This window comes from Pristiophorus japonicus, unplaced genomic scaffold (genome assembly GCF_044704955.1).
Source record: "Pristiophorus japonicus isolate sPriJap1 unplaced genomic scaffold, sPriJap1.hap1 HAP1_SCAFFOLD_3673, whole genome shotgun sequence".
Classification (NCBI taxonomy): Eukaryota; Metazoa; Chordata; class Chondrichthyes; family Pristiophoridae; genus Pristiophorus; species Pristiophorus japonicus.
This window is the reverse complement of record NW_027253514.1, coordinates 1-13,580: the sequence shown is the minus strand read 5'-3', so window position 1 is coordinate 13,580 and position 13,580 is coordinate 1. Positions and strand designations below refer to the sequence as shown.

The 13,580-nt window shown below is 54.7% G+C and overlaps 1 protein-coding gene across 1 annotated transcript; it reads right to left on the bottom strand.

The window, feature by feature from the left end:
- Positions 1-472: 472 nt before the first annotated feature.
- Positions 473-13,537, bottom strand: LOC139250300 (bridge-like lipid transfer protein family member 2; the record flags this gene model as incomplete). Its single annotated transcript, XM_070872792.1, has 5 exons — positions 13,260-13,537; positions 10,259-10,439; positions 8,959-9,045; positions 5,986-6,096; positions 473-656 (listed from the first exon to the last, which is right to left on the bottom strand). Coding segments are annotated over exons 1-5 (607 nt in total), but the record flags the coding sequence as incomplete, so codon positions are not given.
- Positions 13,538-13,580: the final 43 nt, after the last annotated feature.

The following is a 13,580-nucleotide window of genomic DNA, read 5'->3' as shown; positions in this document are numbered from 1 at the left end:
CACCGCCCCCAGACCCCCCCCCCACACACACCGCCCCCAGACCCCCCCCCCACACACACCGTCCCCGGACCCCCCCCCCCACACACACCGTCCCCAGACCCCCCCACACACCGCCCCAGCGCTCCCCCCCCCCCCCCCACCCCCAGACCCACCCACCCCCCCCCCCCACACCCCACCAACCCCCCCGGCCCCCACATCGCCCCGGCACCCCCCCCCATACCACCCCAAGTCCCCCGCCCCCCCCCATCGCCCCATACCCCTGGACCCCCCCACACACCGCCCCCGGACCCTCCCCCCTCCCACCCCCCCACACACACCACCCCGGACCCCCCACACAAACACCACCCGGACCCCCCCACCCCCCCCCAATCGCCCCAAACCCCCCCCCCCCACACACTGCCCCCGGATCCCCCCCCCACACACACACACACACCCCGCCCCGGACCCCCCCCCCCCCCGGACCCCCCCAGACCCCACATGACGCCGGCTGCATTCACCACGTGCTCTGTGCCTTCACCTGTTGTCACCAGTTTAGACTTGTCTTCTTCGTCGGCTCCTGATTCATCCTCCTCCACATTTCGCCCAGGAAAGAAGAAACCCATCATCCTCTTGAAGAACTGGTAGGTGAGTTGAATGGTCAGTGGAACGACATTCACCTGAAACCGGGGTCAAAGGTTACTCGTTCTGATGAAAGGTTAACTCCGTCTCTCTCCACACATGCTGACTGTCAAAGGTGTGAACAACGACCGACCTCATCTCAACACGTCCCCTCGCTAAAATTGTCCCCTCCCCCGAGGTCTCCCCCTTCGCACTTTCCCATCTGGAGGCCCCTACCCCCCCAATCTTCAAACAGACAATGTGGGGGGGAGGGGGGGGGGGGGGGGAGAGTGAAGGGATACAAGATCTTGGGATACAGGTGAACAAATGATCAAAAGCAGCATCGCAGGTCAGCAAAGCTAACCAAGCACGGAGATTTATTTCTAGGGGTATAGAATTGGAAAGTAGTGAAGTTATGCTGAACTTGTACAGGGCCCCTAGTCAGGCCGCAGTTAGAGCATGTGTCTGGTCTCCGTACTGTGACATGGGCATCAAGGCAATGGAGAAAGGGCAAAGATCACAAGGGTGGCATCAGAAGCGAGCGAGTACAGTTAGTGGAAAAGATCGACAGGTTGGGGCGTTTCTTCAGAAAAGAGCAGACTTAGAGGTGACCTGAGAGAGGTCGTTAAAATGATGAATGGGTTGGACAGTGTAGATGTGGAGAGAATGCTTCCCCTTGTGGGGGAGTAGGGGCCACAAATACAAGATATTTACCAATAAATCCAATGAGGAGAAACGTTTTTACTCAGAGAGTGGTTAGAATGGGGAACTCGCTACCACAGGAAGCATTGAGGTAAATAGCACAGATACTTTCAACAGGAAACTGGACCGAGTGCATGAGAGAAAAGGGGATAGAAAGATGGGGTGAGAGGCTGAGATGAGGTGCATGGGATGGGAGGAGACTGGTGTGGAGTATAGACACCACACAGACTGGGTGGGCCGAATGGCCTGTTTCTGTGCTGTATATTCTGTGTAATTGTATCCTTAAGTTGGCGTGCGTCATTGAAAGTTGGCATGCAGGTACAGCAGGTGGTGAAGAAGACAAATGGTATGTTGGCCTTCATAGCTAGGGGATTTGAGTATAGGAGCAGGGAGGTCTTACTGCAGTTGTACAGGGCTTTAGTGAGGCTTCACCTGGAATATTGTGTTCAGTTTTGGTCTCCTAATCTGAGGAAGGACATTCTTGCTATTAAGGGAGTGCAGCGAAGGTTCACCAGACTGATTCCCCGGATGGCAGGACTGTCATATGAGGAGAGACTGGAACAACTGGGCCTGTATTCACTGGAGTTTAGAAGGATGAGAGGGGATCTCATAGAAACATATAAAATTCTGACGGAACTGGACAGGTTAGATGCAGGAAGAATGTTCCCGATGTTGGGGAAGTCCAGAACCAGAGGACACAGTCTAAGGATAAGGGGTAAGCCATTTAGGACTGAGATGAGGAGAAACTTCTTCACTCAGAGTTGTTAACCTGTGGAATTCCCTACCAGAGAGAGTTGTTGATGCCAGTTCATTGAATATATTCAAAAGGGAGTTAGATGTGGCCCTTACGGCTAAAGGGATCAAGGGGTATGGAGAGAAAGCAGGAATGGGGTACTGAAGTTGCATGTTCAGCCATGAACTCATTGAATGGCGGTGCAGGCTAGAAGGGCCGAATGGCCTACTCCTGCACCTATTTTCTATGTTTCTATGTTTATACATGGGAGTTTAGAAGGATGAGAGGGGATCTCATAGAAACGTATAAGATTCTGACGGGACTGGACAGGTTAGATGCGGGAAGAATGTTCCCAATGTTGGGAAAGTCCAGAACCAGGGGACACAGTCTTGGGATAAGGGGTAAGCCATTTAGGACTGAGATGAGGAGAAACTTCTTCACTCAGAGAGTTGTTAACCTGTGGAATTCTCTACCGCAGAGAGTTGTTGAGGCCAGTTCATTGGATATATTCAAGAGGGAGTTAGATATGGCCCTTACAGCTAAAGGGATCAAGGGGTATGGAGAGAAAGCAGGAAAGGGGTACTGAGGTGAATGATCAGCCATGATCTTATTGAATGGTGGTGCAGGCTCGAAGGGCCGAATGGCCTACTCCTGCCCCTATTTTCTATGTTTCTAAGTTTCCCTTCTGCTACTCAAACTCATCCATATCCAGGACCTCAAAACTTTGGGCTCCTCCACACCCGCTCCCCCCCCACCACCGCTCCCCCTCCACCCCGCCCATCAAACCACAATCAAACTTACCTCCTTCCTACAATCCACAGGCCTCTAAATACCCAAGGGATGTGAGCATGAGGATGAGAATTTTAAAATCGAGGTGTTGCTGGACCGGGAGCCAATGTAGGTCAGTGAGCACAGGGGGTGGTGGGTGAGTGGGACTAGGTGCGAGTTAGGACACGGGGCAGTGAGCACAGGGGGTGATGGGTGAGTGGGACTGGGTGCGAGTTAGGACACGGGGCACAGGGGTTGATGGGTGAGTGGGACTCGGTGCGAGTTAGGACACGGGGCAGTGAGCACACGAGGTGATGGGTGAGCGGGACTTGGTGCGAGTTAGGACATGGGGCAGCGAGCACAGCGGGTGATGGGTTTTTGCAGGATGCAGTGAGTTAGGGCACGGGTCAGCGAGCACAGGGGGTGATGGGTGAGTGGGACTCGGTGCGAGTTAGGACACAGGACAGTGAGCACAGGGGGTGATGGGTGAGTGGGACTCGGTGCGAGTTAGGACACGGGACAGTGAGCACAGGGGATGAGTGGGACTGGGTGCGAGCTAGGACACGGGGCAGCGAGCACTGAGGTGATGGGTGAGTGGGACTTGGTGTGAGTTAGGACACAGGGGCAGTGAGCACAGGGGGTGATGGGTGAGCGGGACTTGGTGCGAGTTAGGACACAGGGGCAGTGAGCACAGGGACTGATGGGTGAGCGGGACTCGGTGCGAGTTAGGACACGGGGCAGTGAGCACAGCGGATGATGGGTTTTTGCAGGATGCAGTGAGTTAGGACATGGGGCAGCGAGCACAGCGGATGATGGGTTTTTGCAGGATGCAGTGAGTTAGGACACGGGGCAGCGAGCACAGGGGGTGATGGGTTTTTGCAGGATGCAGTGAGTTAGGACACGGGGCAGCGAGCACAGCGGATGATGGGTTTTTGCAGGATGCAGTGAGTTAGGGCACGGGGCAGTGAGCACAGGGGGTGATGGGTGAGCGGGACTCGGTGCGAGTTAGGACACGGGGCAGTGAGCACAGAGGGTGATGGGTGAGCGGGACTCGGTACGAGTTAGGACACGGGGCAGTGAGCACAGGGGGTGATGGGTGAGCGGGACTCGGTGCGAGTTAGGACATGGGGCAGTGAGCACAGGGGGTGATGGGTGAGCGGGATTCGGTGCGAGTTAGGACACGGGGCAGTGAGCACAGGGGGTGATGGGTGAGCGGGACTCGGTACGAGTTAGGACACGGGGCAGTGAGCACAGGGGGTGATGGGTGAGTGGGACTGGGTGTGAGTTAGGACACGGGGCAGTGAGCACAGGGGGTGATGGGTGAGTGGGACTGGGTGTGAGTTAGGACACGGGGCAGTGAGCACAGGGGGTGATGGGTGAGCGGGACTCGGTGCGAGTTAGGACACGGGGCAGTGAGCACAGAGGGTGATGGGTGAGCGGGACTCGGTACGAGTTAGGACACGGGGCAGTGAGCACAGGGGGTGATGGGTGAGCGGGACTCGGTGCGAGTTAGGACACGGGGCAGTGAGCACAGAGGGTGATGGGTGAGCGGGACTCGGTGCGAGTTAGGACACGGGGCAGTGAGCACAGGGGGTGATGGGTGAGCGGGACTCGGTGCGAGTTAGGACATGGGGCAGTGAGCACAGGGGGTGATGGGTGAGCGGGATTCGGTGCGAGTTAGGACACGGGGCAGTGAGCACAGGGGGTGATGGGTGAGCGGGACTTGGTGCGAGTTAGGACACGGGGCAGCGAGCACAGGGGGTGATGGGTTTTTGCAGGATGCAGTGAGTTAGGACACGGGGCAGCGAGCACAGGGGGTGATGGGTTTTTGCAGGATGCAGTGAGTTGGGCACGGGTCAGTGAGCACAGGGGGTGATGGGTGAGTGGGACTCGGTGCGAGTTAGGACACGGGGCAGCGAGCACAGTGGGTGATGGGTTTTTGCAGGATGCAGTGAGTTAGGACATGGGGGCAGTCGAGTTTCGGATGAGCTGAAGTTTAGGGAGGGTGGGGAAGGTGGGAGGCTGGCCAGGATAGCATTGGGATAGTCCAGGTAAAGCACCACAGACTGGATACTGTTGGAGTCTGGGGCTCACAAGGGCACGGATGAGGGTTTTAGCAGCAGCCGACACCCTGGCTTGTCTCCTGCTCCTGGACTCTGGGCAAAGGCCACGAGAGACGCGTCAATTTATCCATTTCCAGCAGGATTTCGGGTGCAGCCTATCTCGCACCGGCCCGCTCACCCAGCACCCTGTTTATCGCTGACCTATATTGTCTCCCAGTCCAGCAACGCCTTGATTTTAAAATTCTCCATCCTCGTGTTCAAATCCCTCCATGGCCCTCGCCCCTCCCTATCTCTGTAACCTCCTCCAGCCCCACAACCCTCCAAGATCTCTGCGCTCCTCTAATTCTGGCCTCTTGCGCATCCCTGATTTTAATCGCTCCGCCATTGGTGCCGTGTCTTCAGCCGCCTGGGCCCCAAGCTCTGGAATTCCCTCCCTAAACCTCTCCGCCTCTTTTAAGTCGCTCCTTAAAACTTAACTATTTGACCAAGTGCTTGGTCACCTGTCCTAATGTCTCCTTCTTTGACTCAGCGATTAGGCGGTCTGTTTACACAGGTCAGTGTACACGGTCTGTGGGCGGAGTCTGTTCGATGGTGAGACAGTCTATTTTAAAAATACATTCATTCCTGGGATGTGGGTGTCGCTGGCCAGGCCGGCATTTATTGCCCATCCCTAATTGCCCCTTGAGAAGGTGGTGGTGAGCCGCCTGCTTGAACCGCTGCAGTCCGTGTGGTGAAGGTGCTCCCACAGTGCTGTTAGGGAGGGAGTTCCAGGATTGTGACCCAGCGACGATGAAGGAACGGCCGATATATTTCCAAGTCAGGATGGTGTGTGACTGGGAGGGGAACGTGGAGGTGGTGGTGTTCCCATGCGCCTGCTGCCCTTGTCCTTCTAGGGGTTAGAGGTCGCGGGTTTGGGAGGTGCTGCCGAAGAAGCCTTGGCGAGTTGTTCTGATTGGTCAGTGTGGATACGGTGTGTGGCGGGGGTGGGTTCGACGCTGGGACAGTCGATTCTTGCTTTCTTACTCTCTGCAATCTTAAACGTTTCCCCGAGGACTGGAATACAGATTGTAATTGGCTCACGATTGAAATTATAAAAACTGCTGCGATTGAGCCAAACCTTACCTCGAAGTGTTCCTTCACCGAGATCCCACCCACAGGGGGCCGCACCTTGCTGAAGATCCGGAGTGCGAGCTGGCGGGCGGATTGCGAGGGTGTCTGAGGCCGCAAAACCACCTGCGTAAAAACCCAAACATCAAACCCGAGGAAGAGGAGTCTGACGGTGCAGTGTGTGCGAAACGGCCAACGAGACTTTAACCAACTGATAAACCGAGGGCACAGAAAAAGTAGCAAGTTAATGACGTTCACACGTGTGCATGTAGTACAGACACAAACACACACGTGTAAATATACAGACACACATGTAAATGTATGTACACACATGTGTAAATGTACACACACACGTGTAAATGTACACACACACGTGTAAATGTGCAGACACACACACGTGTAAATGTGCAGACACACACACACACGTGTAAATGTGCAGACACACACACACGTGTAAATGTGCAGACACACACACACGTGTAAATGTGCAGACACACACACGTGTAAATGTGCAGACACACACACGTGTAAATGTGCAGACACACACACACACACGTGTAAATGTGCAGACACACACACACACACGTGTAAATGTGCAGACACACACACACGTGTAAATGTGCAGACACACACACACGTGTAAATGTGCAGACACACACACACACGTGTAAATGTGCAGACACACACACACACGTGTAAATGTGCAGACACACACACACGTGTAAATGTGCAGACACACACACACACGTGTAAATGTGCAGACACACACACACGTGTAAATGTGCAGACACACACACACACGTGTAAATGTGCAGACACACACACACACGTGTAAATGTGCAGACACACACGTGTAAATGTGCAGACACACACGTGTAAATGTGCAGACACACACACACGTGTAAATGTGCAGACACACACACGTGTAAATGTGCAGACACACACACACACACGTGTAAATGTGCAGACACACACACACACACACGTGTAAATGTGCAGACACACACACACACACACGTGAAAATGTGCAGACACACACACACACGTGTAAATGTGCAGACACACACACACACGTGTAAATGTGCAGACACACACACACACGTGTAAATGTGCAGACACACACACACACGTGTAAATGTGCAGACACACACACCGATACAGGCAGAAAACGCCCAGCCAGGGTATGCTCAGGTGCAATGTTCACATTGTCTGGAGCTCCCGCACCAGCCGATCACCGGCTTTACAAAGGAAATAACTGCACATGCGCGAGGAACTGAATGGGCCGGACGGCCAGAAACAAATGCCAGGGATGTTGATGGGGAGGGGACAGATTGACCGGCCCTGACCCAGGGGGATTGAAACACTCCCATTCCCACCGGCTACACTCGGCTCAGCGTAGGTGGAGTCGGGACTGGCTGTGTCTGGCTCAGTAACACACAGGAGGGAAGAGAACGGGTTTGTCCCATCCCCAGGAGTATGATAATCCTTCACCGTCAGTGTTAGCAGTCACTTATAGATTGAAATAAATACAGAAAATGCTGCAAGTACCAGCTAGCCGGCCCCAGAGAGGGATACAGGTTATCACCTCTGGACCTCACATCTTGTGTATTTCCAGCATTAATCTGCCCTTTTAATGACAGATTTCCAGCAAATACAGTTTGACATGAGCCCATAATCCAGGCTGACAGTCCCAGTGCAGTACTGAGGGAGCGCTGCACTGTCGGAGGGGCAGTGCTGAGGGAGAGCCGCACTGTCGGAGGGGCAGTGCTGAGGGAGAGCCGCACTGTCGGAGGGGCAGTGCTGAGGGAGCGCCGCACTGTCGGAGGGGCAGTGCTGAGGGAGCGCCGCACTGTCGGAGGGGCAGTGCTGAGGGAGCGCCGCACTGTCGGAGGGGCAGTGCTGAGGGAGCGCCGCACTGTCGGAGGGGCAGTGCTGAGGGAGAGCCGCACTGTCGGAGGGGCAGTACTGAGGGAGCGCTGCACTGTCGGAGGGGCAGTACTGAGGGAGCGCCGCATTGTCGGAGGGGCAGTACTGAGGGAGTGCCGCACTGTCGGAGGGGCAGTACTGAGGGAGCGCCGCACTGTCGGAGGGGCAGTACTGAGGGAGTGCCGCACTGTCGGAGGGGCAGTACTGAGGGAGCGCCGCACTGTCGGAGGGGCAGTGCTGAGGGAGCGCCGCACTGTCGGAGGGACTGCCTTTCGGATGAGACGTTAAACTGAGGCCCTGCCTGGCTGATGAAGGTACCGTAAAGATCCCAGTGCACTATTTGAGAAGTTCTATTTGAGAGTTCTCCCCGGGGTGCGGGGGACACCATTGTGTCCTCAACCAACATCACAAAAGAAACTGATTAATCTCATTGGCTGTTCAGATAACCTTGCTGTGCGCTAATTGGCTGCTCTTTTTAAATCGGAACAGGAGGAGGCCATTCAGCCCCTCGAGCCTGTTCCACCACTGAATCCGATCACTGCTGATCTGTATCTTCACTCCATTTACCGGCCTTAGTTCTGTAACCCTTAATACCCTTGCCTAACAAAAACCTATCAATCTCAGTTTAGAAATTTTCAATTGACCCCCCGGCCTCAACAGCTTTATTTTTGGGGGTGGGGGGGGGGAGAGAGTTCCCGATTCCCACGGCCCTGTGTGTGAAGAAGTGCTTCCTGACATCACCCTGAATGGCCGGGCTCTAATTTTAAGGTCCTGCCCCTTGTTCTGCACTCCCCCCACCAGAGGGAATAGTTTCTCTCGCTCTACCTCATCATCTTAAACCCCTCGATCGGATCCCCCCCCCTTAATCTCCTACCCTCGAGGGACACAGTTTGTAAATACTGGGCAGCGGACGCACTCCAGATTGTAAGGGCCATGAGCTCCACTTGGCCTGTTCCTCCTCCCTGCACATCACCCCGCAATAATCATTGTAAGTACATCTGACGGGTTTTGTTCCCAGGAGACGGGAGCAGGTGCTGTACAAACACGGGTTGGCGAGCTTACCTTGTACAGGGAGTTTGGGAGCAGGTTGTTCATGGTGAAGGAGCCCAGCTCCAACAGATGCTCGGCCGTGTCATCCGATTTATTCACCTGCGGGAAGAGGCGACATTCACTCAATCTCTGGCCGGAGAAACCCCAGCATTCTGTGTCGTCACACTCCCCCGACAGGCAATGCTCAGCGAGACAGATCGTTTCTTCTCCCGCCCCCCCCAACACTCCCCCGACAGGCAATGCTCAGTGAGACAGATCATCCCCCCCACCACCAGTGTGGTGCGCGCGGTTAACTGCACCTTCCCCCCATGGCTTAGTGATGGGGAGGTGGGGTTGAGGGATATGGGGAGAGGGAGAGGGCTGTGGGCTGGGGAGAGGGCTGGGGGAGAGGGCTGGGGGAGAGGGCTGGGGGAGAGGGCTGGGGGAGAGGGCTGGGGGAGAGGGCTGGGGGAGAGGGCTGGGGGAGAGGGCTGGGGGAGAGGGCTGGGGGAGAGAGCTGGGGGAGAGGGCTGGGGGAGAGGGCTGGGGGAGAGGGCTGGGGGAGAGGGCTGGGGGAGAGGGCTGGGGGAGAGGGCTGGGGGAGAGGGCTGGAGAGAGGGCTGGAGAGAGGGCTGGAGAGAGGGCTGGAGAGAGGGCTGGAGAGAGGGCTGGAGAGAGGGCTGGAGAGAGGGCTGGAGAGAGGGCTGGAGAGAGGGCTGGAGAGAGGGCTGGGGAATGGGGAGTGGATGGAGGAGAAGGTGGGGTTCAGGGATGGGGGACTAGGTGGGGTTGGGGGATATGGAAAGACGGTGGGATTGAGCTATCAAAGAGGGGCAAGATTCTTGGGCCAGATGGCTTCCTTGTCGTCTTAAAAATCCGTGTATTTTTACATTGTATACACATCATCGTGAGTCTCCTATATAGACAACTCTCTATTGGTTCCCACTACCCCCTATTGGGTCCCCCTATTGGTTCCCAGTACCCCCTATTGGGTCCACCTATTGGTTCCCAGTACCCCTATTGGTTCCCAGTACCCCTATTGGGTCCCAGTACCCCCTATTGGGTCCCAGTACCCCCTATTGGTTCCCAATACCCCTATTGGTTCCCATTACCCCCTATTGGGTCCCAGTACCCCTATTGGGTCCCCCTATTGGTTCCCAGTACCCCCTATTGGGTCCACCTATTGGTTCCCAGTCCGCCTATTGGGTCCCAAGTACCCCTATTGGGTCCCAGTACCCCCTATTGGTTCCCAATACCCCCTATTGGGTCCCAGTACCCCTATTGGGTCCCCCTATTGGGTCCCAGGGCCCCTACCCCTGTTGGTCCCCCGTACCTTGCTGTACAGGAATCGCTGCAGCTCCAGCTCGGCGATGCCGAGCTGCCCATCTTCCTCGGTCAGCCTCCAGCGCGCCTGGGCAAAGTAAATCTCGGTGCGCCGCACCACGCTGATGTCCCCCTGCTGCTTATGGAGCTCCAACTTGTTCGCCCGCTGGAGCTGGAAATCCTTAAAACATCTGAAAAGCAGGAGGTCAGGAAGGGGTCACGGGACAAACAGAAAAACGCGCCAGTGGGGAGCCCTGGCTGGGCGTGAGGTGCGGGGATGGTTAATATTCTGTTTGTGCGATCTTGCTGTGCACAAATTGGTTGGCGTGTTTCTTACAGCCAACGCAGCACTTATCGAAGTGTGGTCGTGTATCCTATGGTGACCACACGTCCAAAAATACTTCATTGGCTGTGAAGCGCTTGGGGATGTCCTGAGGTTGTGAAAGGCGCTATAGAAAGGCAGGTCTTTCTTTCACCGCACGTCTGAGCAAAGGGGAAACAAATATATAATTTAAATGGCATTTGGAGAAATTGGAGAGTCTTTCTTTTGTTAAATTAATATTTGAAGGTACAGTATACGCATGAAATTCCTACAAGCTGCACAATGCTCACTAGATAAATACATCGAGAGGGCCATTCAGCTCAGAAGATTAAGGGGTGATCTAATCGAAGTGTTTCAAATAATAAAAGGAATTTGATGGGGTAGAGCGCGAAACTATTCCCTCTGGTGGGGAAGTCCAGAACAAGGGGCAGAAGCTTAAAATTAGAGCCCGGCCGTTCAGGGGTGACGTCAGGAAGCACGAAGGGCCGTGGGAATCGGGAACTCTCTCCCCCAAAGGCTGTGGGTGCTGGGGGTCAGTTGGAGCTTTCCAGACTGAGATCGATGGATTTTTGTTGGGTCAGGGGATCGAGGGATACGGAGCGAAGGTGGGTAATTGGGATTGAGGTACAGATCAGCCAGTATCTAATCGCATGGCAGAACAGGCTCGAGGGGCCGAATGGCCTCCTCCTGTTCCTACGTCTATAAAGAAAGACCACGTAGTCCTCCCATCAAAGAATCTAACCGGTTTTTCAAAGGTTCCTGGGATTTTGCCTCAGTGCCGTACCCAGAATCCTTCCATGTGTTACCCAGGACCGGAAAATCCCTGAATCAGGCTAATACCCGGAGCGCCCACTCTCGCAAATGTCTTCGATTTTTCCACACCCTCCCTGGATAACCCATTCCAACCAGTCACCTCTCTCTGTTTAACACCCCAGCTGCATTCACTTTCTGTACGTAGAATTACAGCTCAAACAGGCCATTCGGCCCACCCAGTCCGTGCGGGGTTTATGCTCCACTCGAGCCTCCTCCCCTCTTTCCTCATCTAACTCTATCAGCATAACCCTCTATTCCCTTCTCCCCCATATGTTTATCCAGCTCCCCCTTAAATGTATCGATACTATTCGCTTCAACCCCTCCCTGTGGCAGCGAGTTCCACATTCTCACCGCTCTCTGGGTAAAGAGGTTTCTCCTGAATTCCCTATTGGATTTCTTGGTAACCGTCTTATATTGATGGCCTCTAGTTATGATCTTCCCTACAATCGGAAACATTCTCACTGTGTCTGCTCTATCAAGTCTGCTCATTCTTCCCTGTACAGATTGAACAGGCAGAAGAATAACGGAAAGAACCAAACTCGTCCTCGCTGTAGTAGCGCTTGCAACCAGACGGCAAAGTCGGCAAATGGCTTCAGTGCAAAACAAAAAGCAGAGTGTCTAATGGCTTCACTGTCAGCCAATGAGTTGGCGGCAGGGTGGGACTTACAGTGGGACTCTCAGCATCTTACAGCAAACTGTCTATTTACTCAGCAGGCAGAGTCTATTTAAACAGTGCAATAAAGCAAGCAGAGTCTATTTAAAAAAAGTCTCTACGAACTGCAGCAAACAGAACTCATTCAGCCAAAACTGCAGCAACGTCTCCCAATAAAAGCGGGGTGATTTCTCCAGCACAATGCAGTGAAGGGAGGATAGTCACACAATACTGTGCGTAACATCAATCCCGGCCACTGACAGCAGTGTGATCGCCAGGCGTGATTGGTGCGGGAATCATCAAATCATTTCCCTTCCGGCCGGGACTTGTGGTGTCACTTGTATGCAGCCAAAATAAAGTACAAATCTGCAATATGCGAGGGAATTAGTGCGAGAGCGAGAGTCCGTACGCAGGACTGGGTCAGTGTAATGGGCCTGTGTAAGGAATTGAGGCGTGAGGGCGCTCTACGCAGGGTCAGCTGTGGCTCAGTGGGCAGCACCCTCGCCTCTGAGTCAGAAGATTGTGGGTTCAAGTCCCACTCCAGGAACTTGAGCACATCTAGGCTGACACTCCAGTGCAGTGCTGAGGGAGCGCTGCACTGTCGGAGGTGCAGTGCTGAGGGAGTGCCGCACTGTCGGAGGGGCAGTGCTGAGGGAGCGCCGCACTGTCGGAGGGGCAGTGCTGAGGGAGTGCTGCACTGTCGGAGGTGCAGTACTGAGGGAGCGCCGCACTGTCGGAGGGGCAGTACTGAGGGAGTGCTGCACTGTCGGAGGGGCAGTACTGAGGGAGTGCCGCACTGTCGGAGGGGCAGTACTGAGGGAGTGCCGCACTGTCGGAGGGGCAGTACTGAGGGAGTGCCTCACTGTCGGAGGGGCAGTACTGAGGGAGTGCTGCACTGTCGGAGGTGCCGTCTTTCGGATGCAACATTAAACCGAGGTCCCGTCTGCCCTCTCAGGTGGATGTAAAAGATCCCACAGCCACTATTTCGAAGAGGAGCAGGGGAGTTATCCCCGATGTCATGGCCAATATTTATCCCTCAGTCAACTGGTCATTATCACAGTGCTGTTTGTGGGAGCTTGCTGTGCGCAATTTGGCTGTGTTTCCTACATTACAACAGTGACTACACTCCAAATGTTGTACTTCATTGGCTGCAAAGCGCTTTGAAATGTCCAGTGGTCGTGAAAGGCGCTATATAAATCCATGTCTTTCTTTCTCTACACTTGCCTGATGAGGATGTTCAGCTCCTCGCTCTTGGCCTGAAGATCCATCTTCTCCTGGTTCAGCCGGATCTGCAGGTCCTGGCTCTGCTTCAGCAGCAAGTTGCTCCTGGAATCATCCTGTAACGACTTTAACACAATGACCGACAACAGTCATCCAGCAAACTGTCGGCCCACAAAGCTCAGTATAACAATTCAATGTCAGCCGTGGCTCAATGGTTAGCTCACTCTCTGGTGGGTGCAAGTCCCACACCAGAGACTTGAGCCCATAATCCAGACTGACACTCCCAGTGTAGTGCTGAGGGAGTGCCGCACTGTCGGAGGGGCA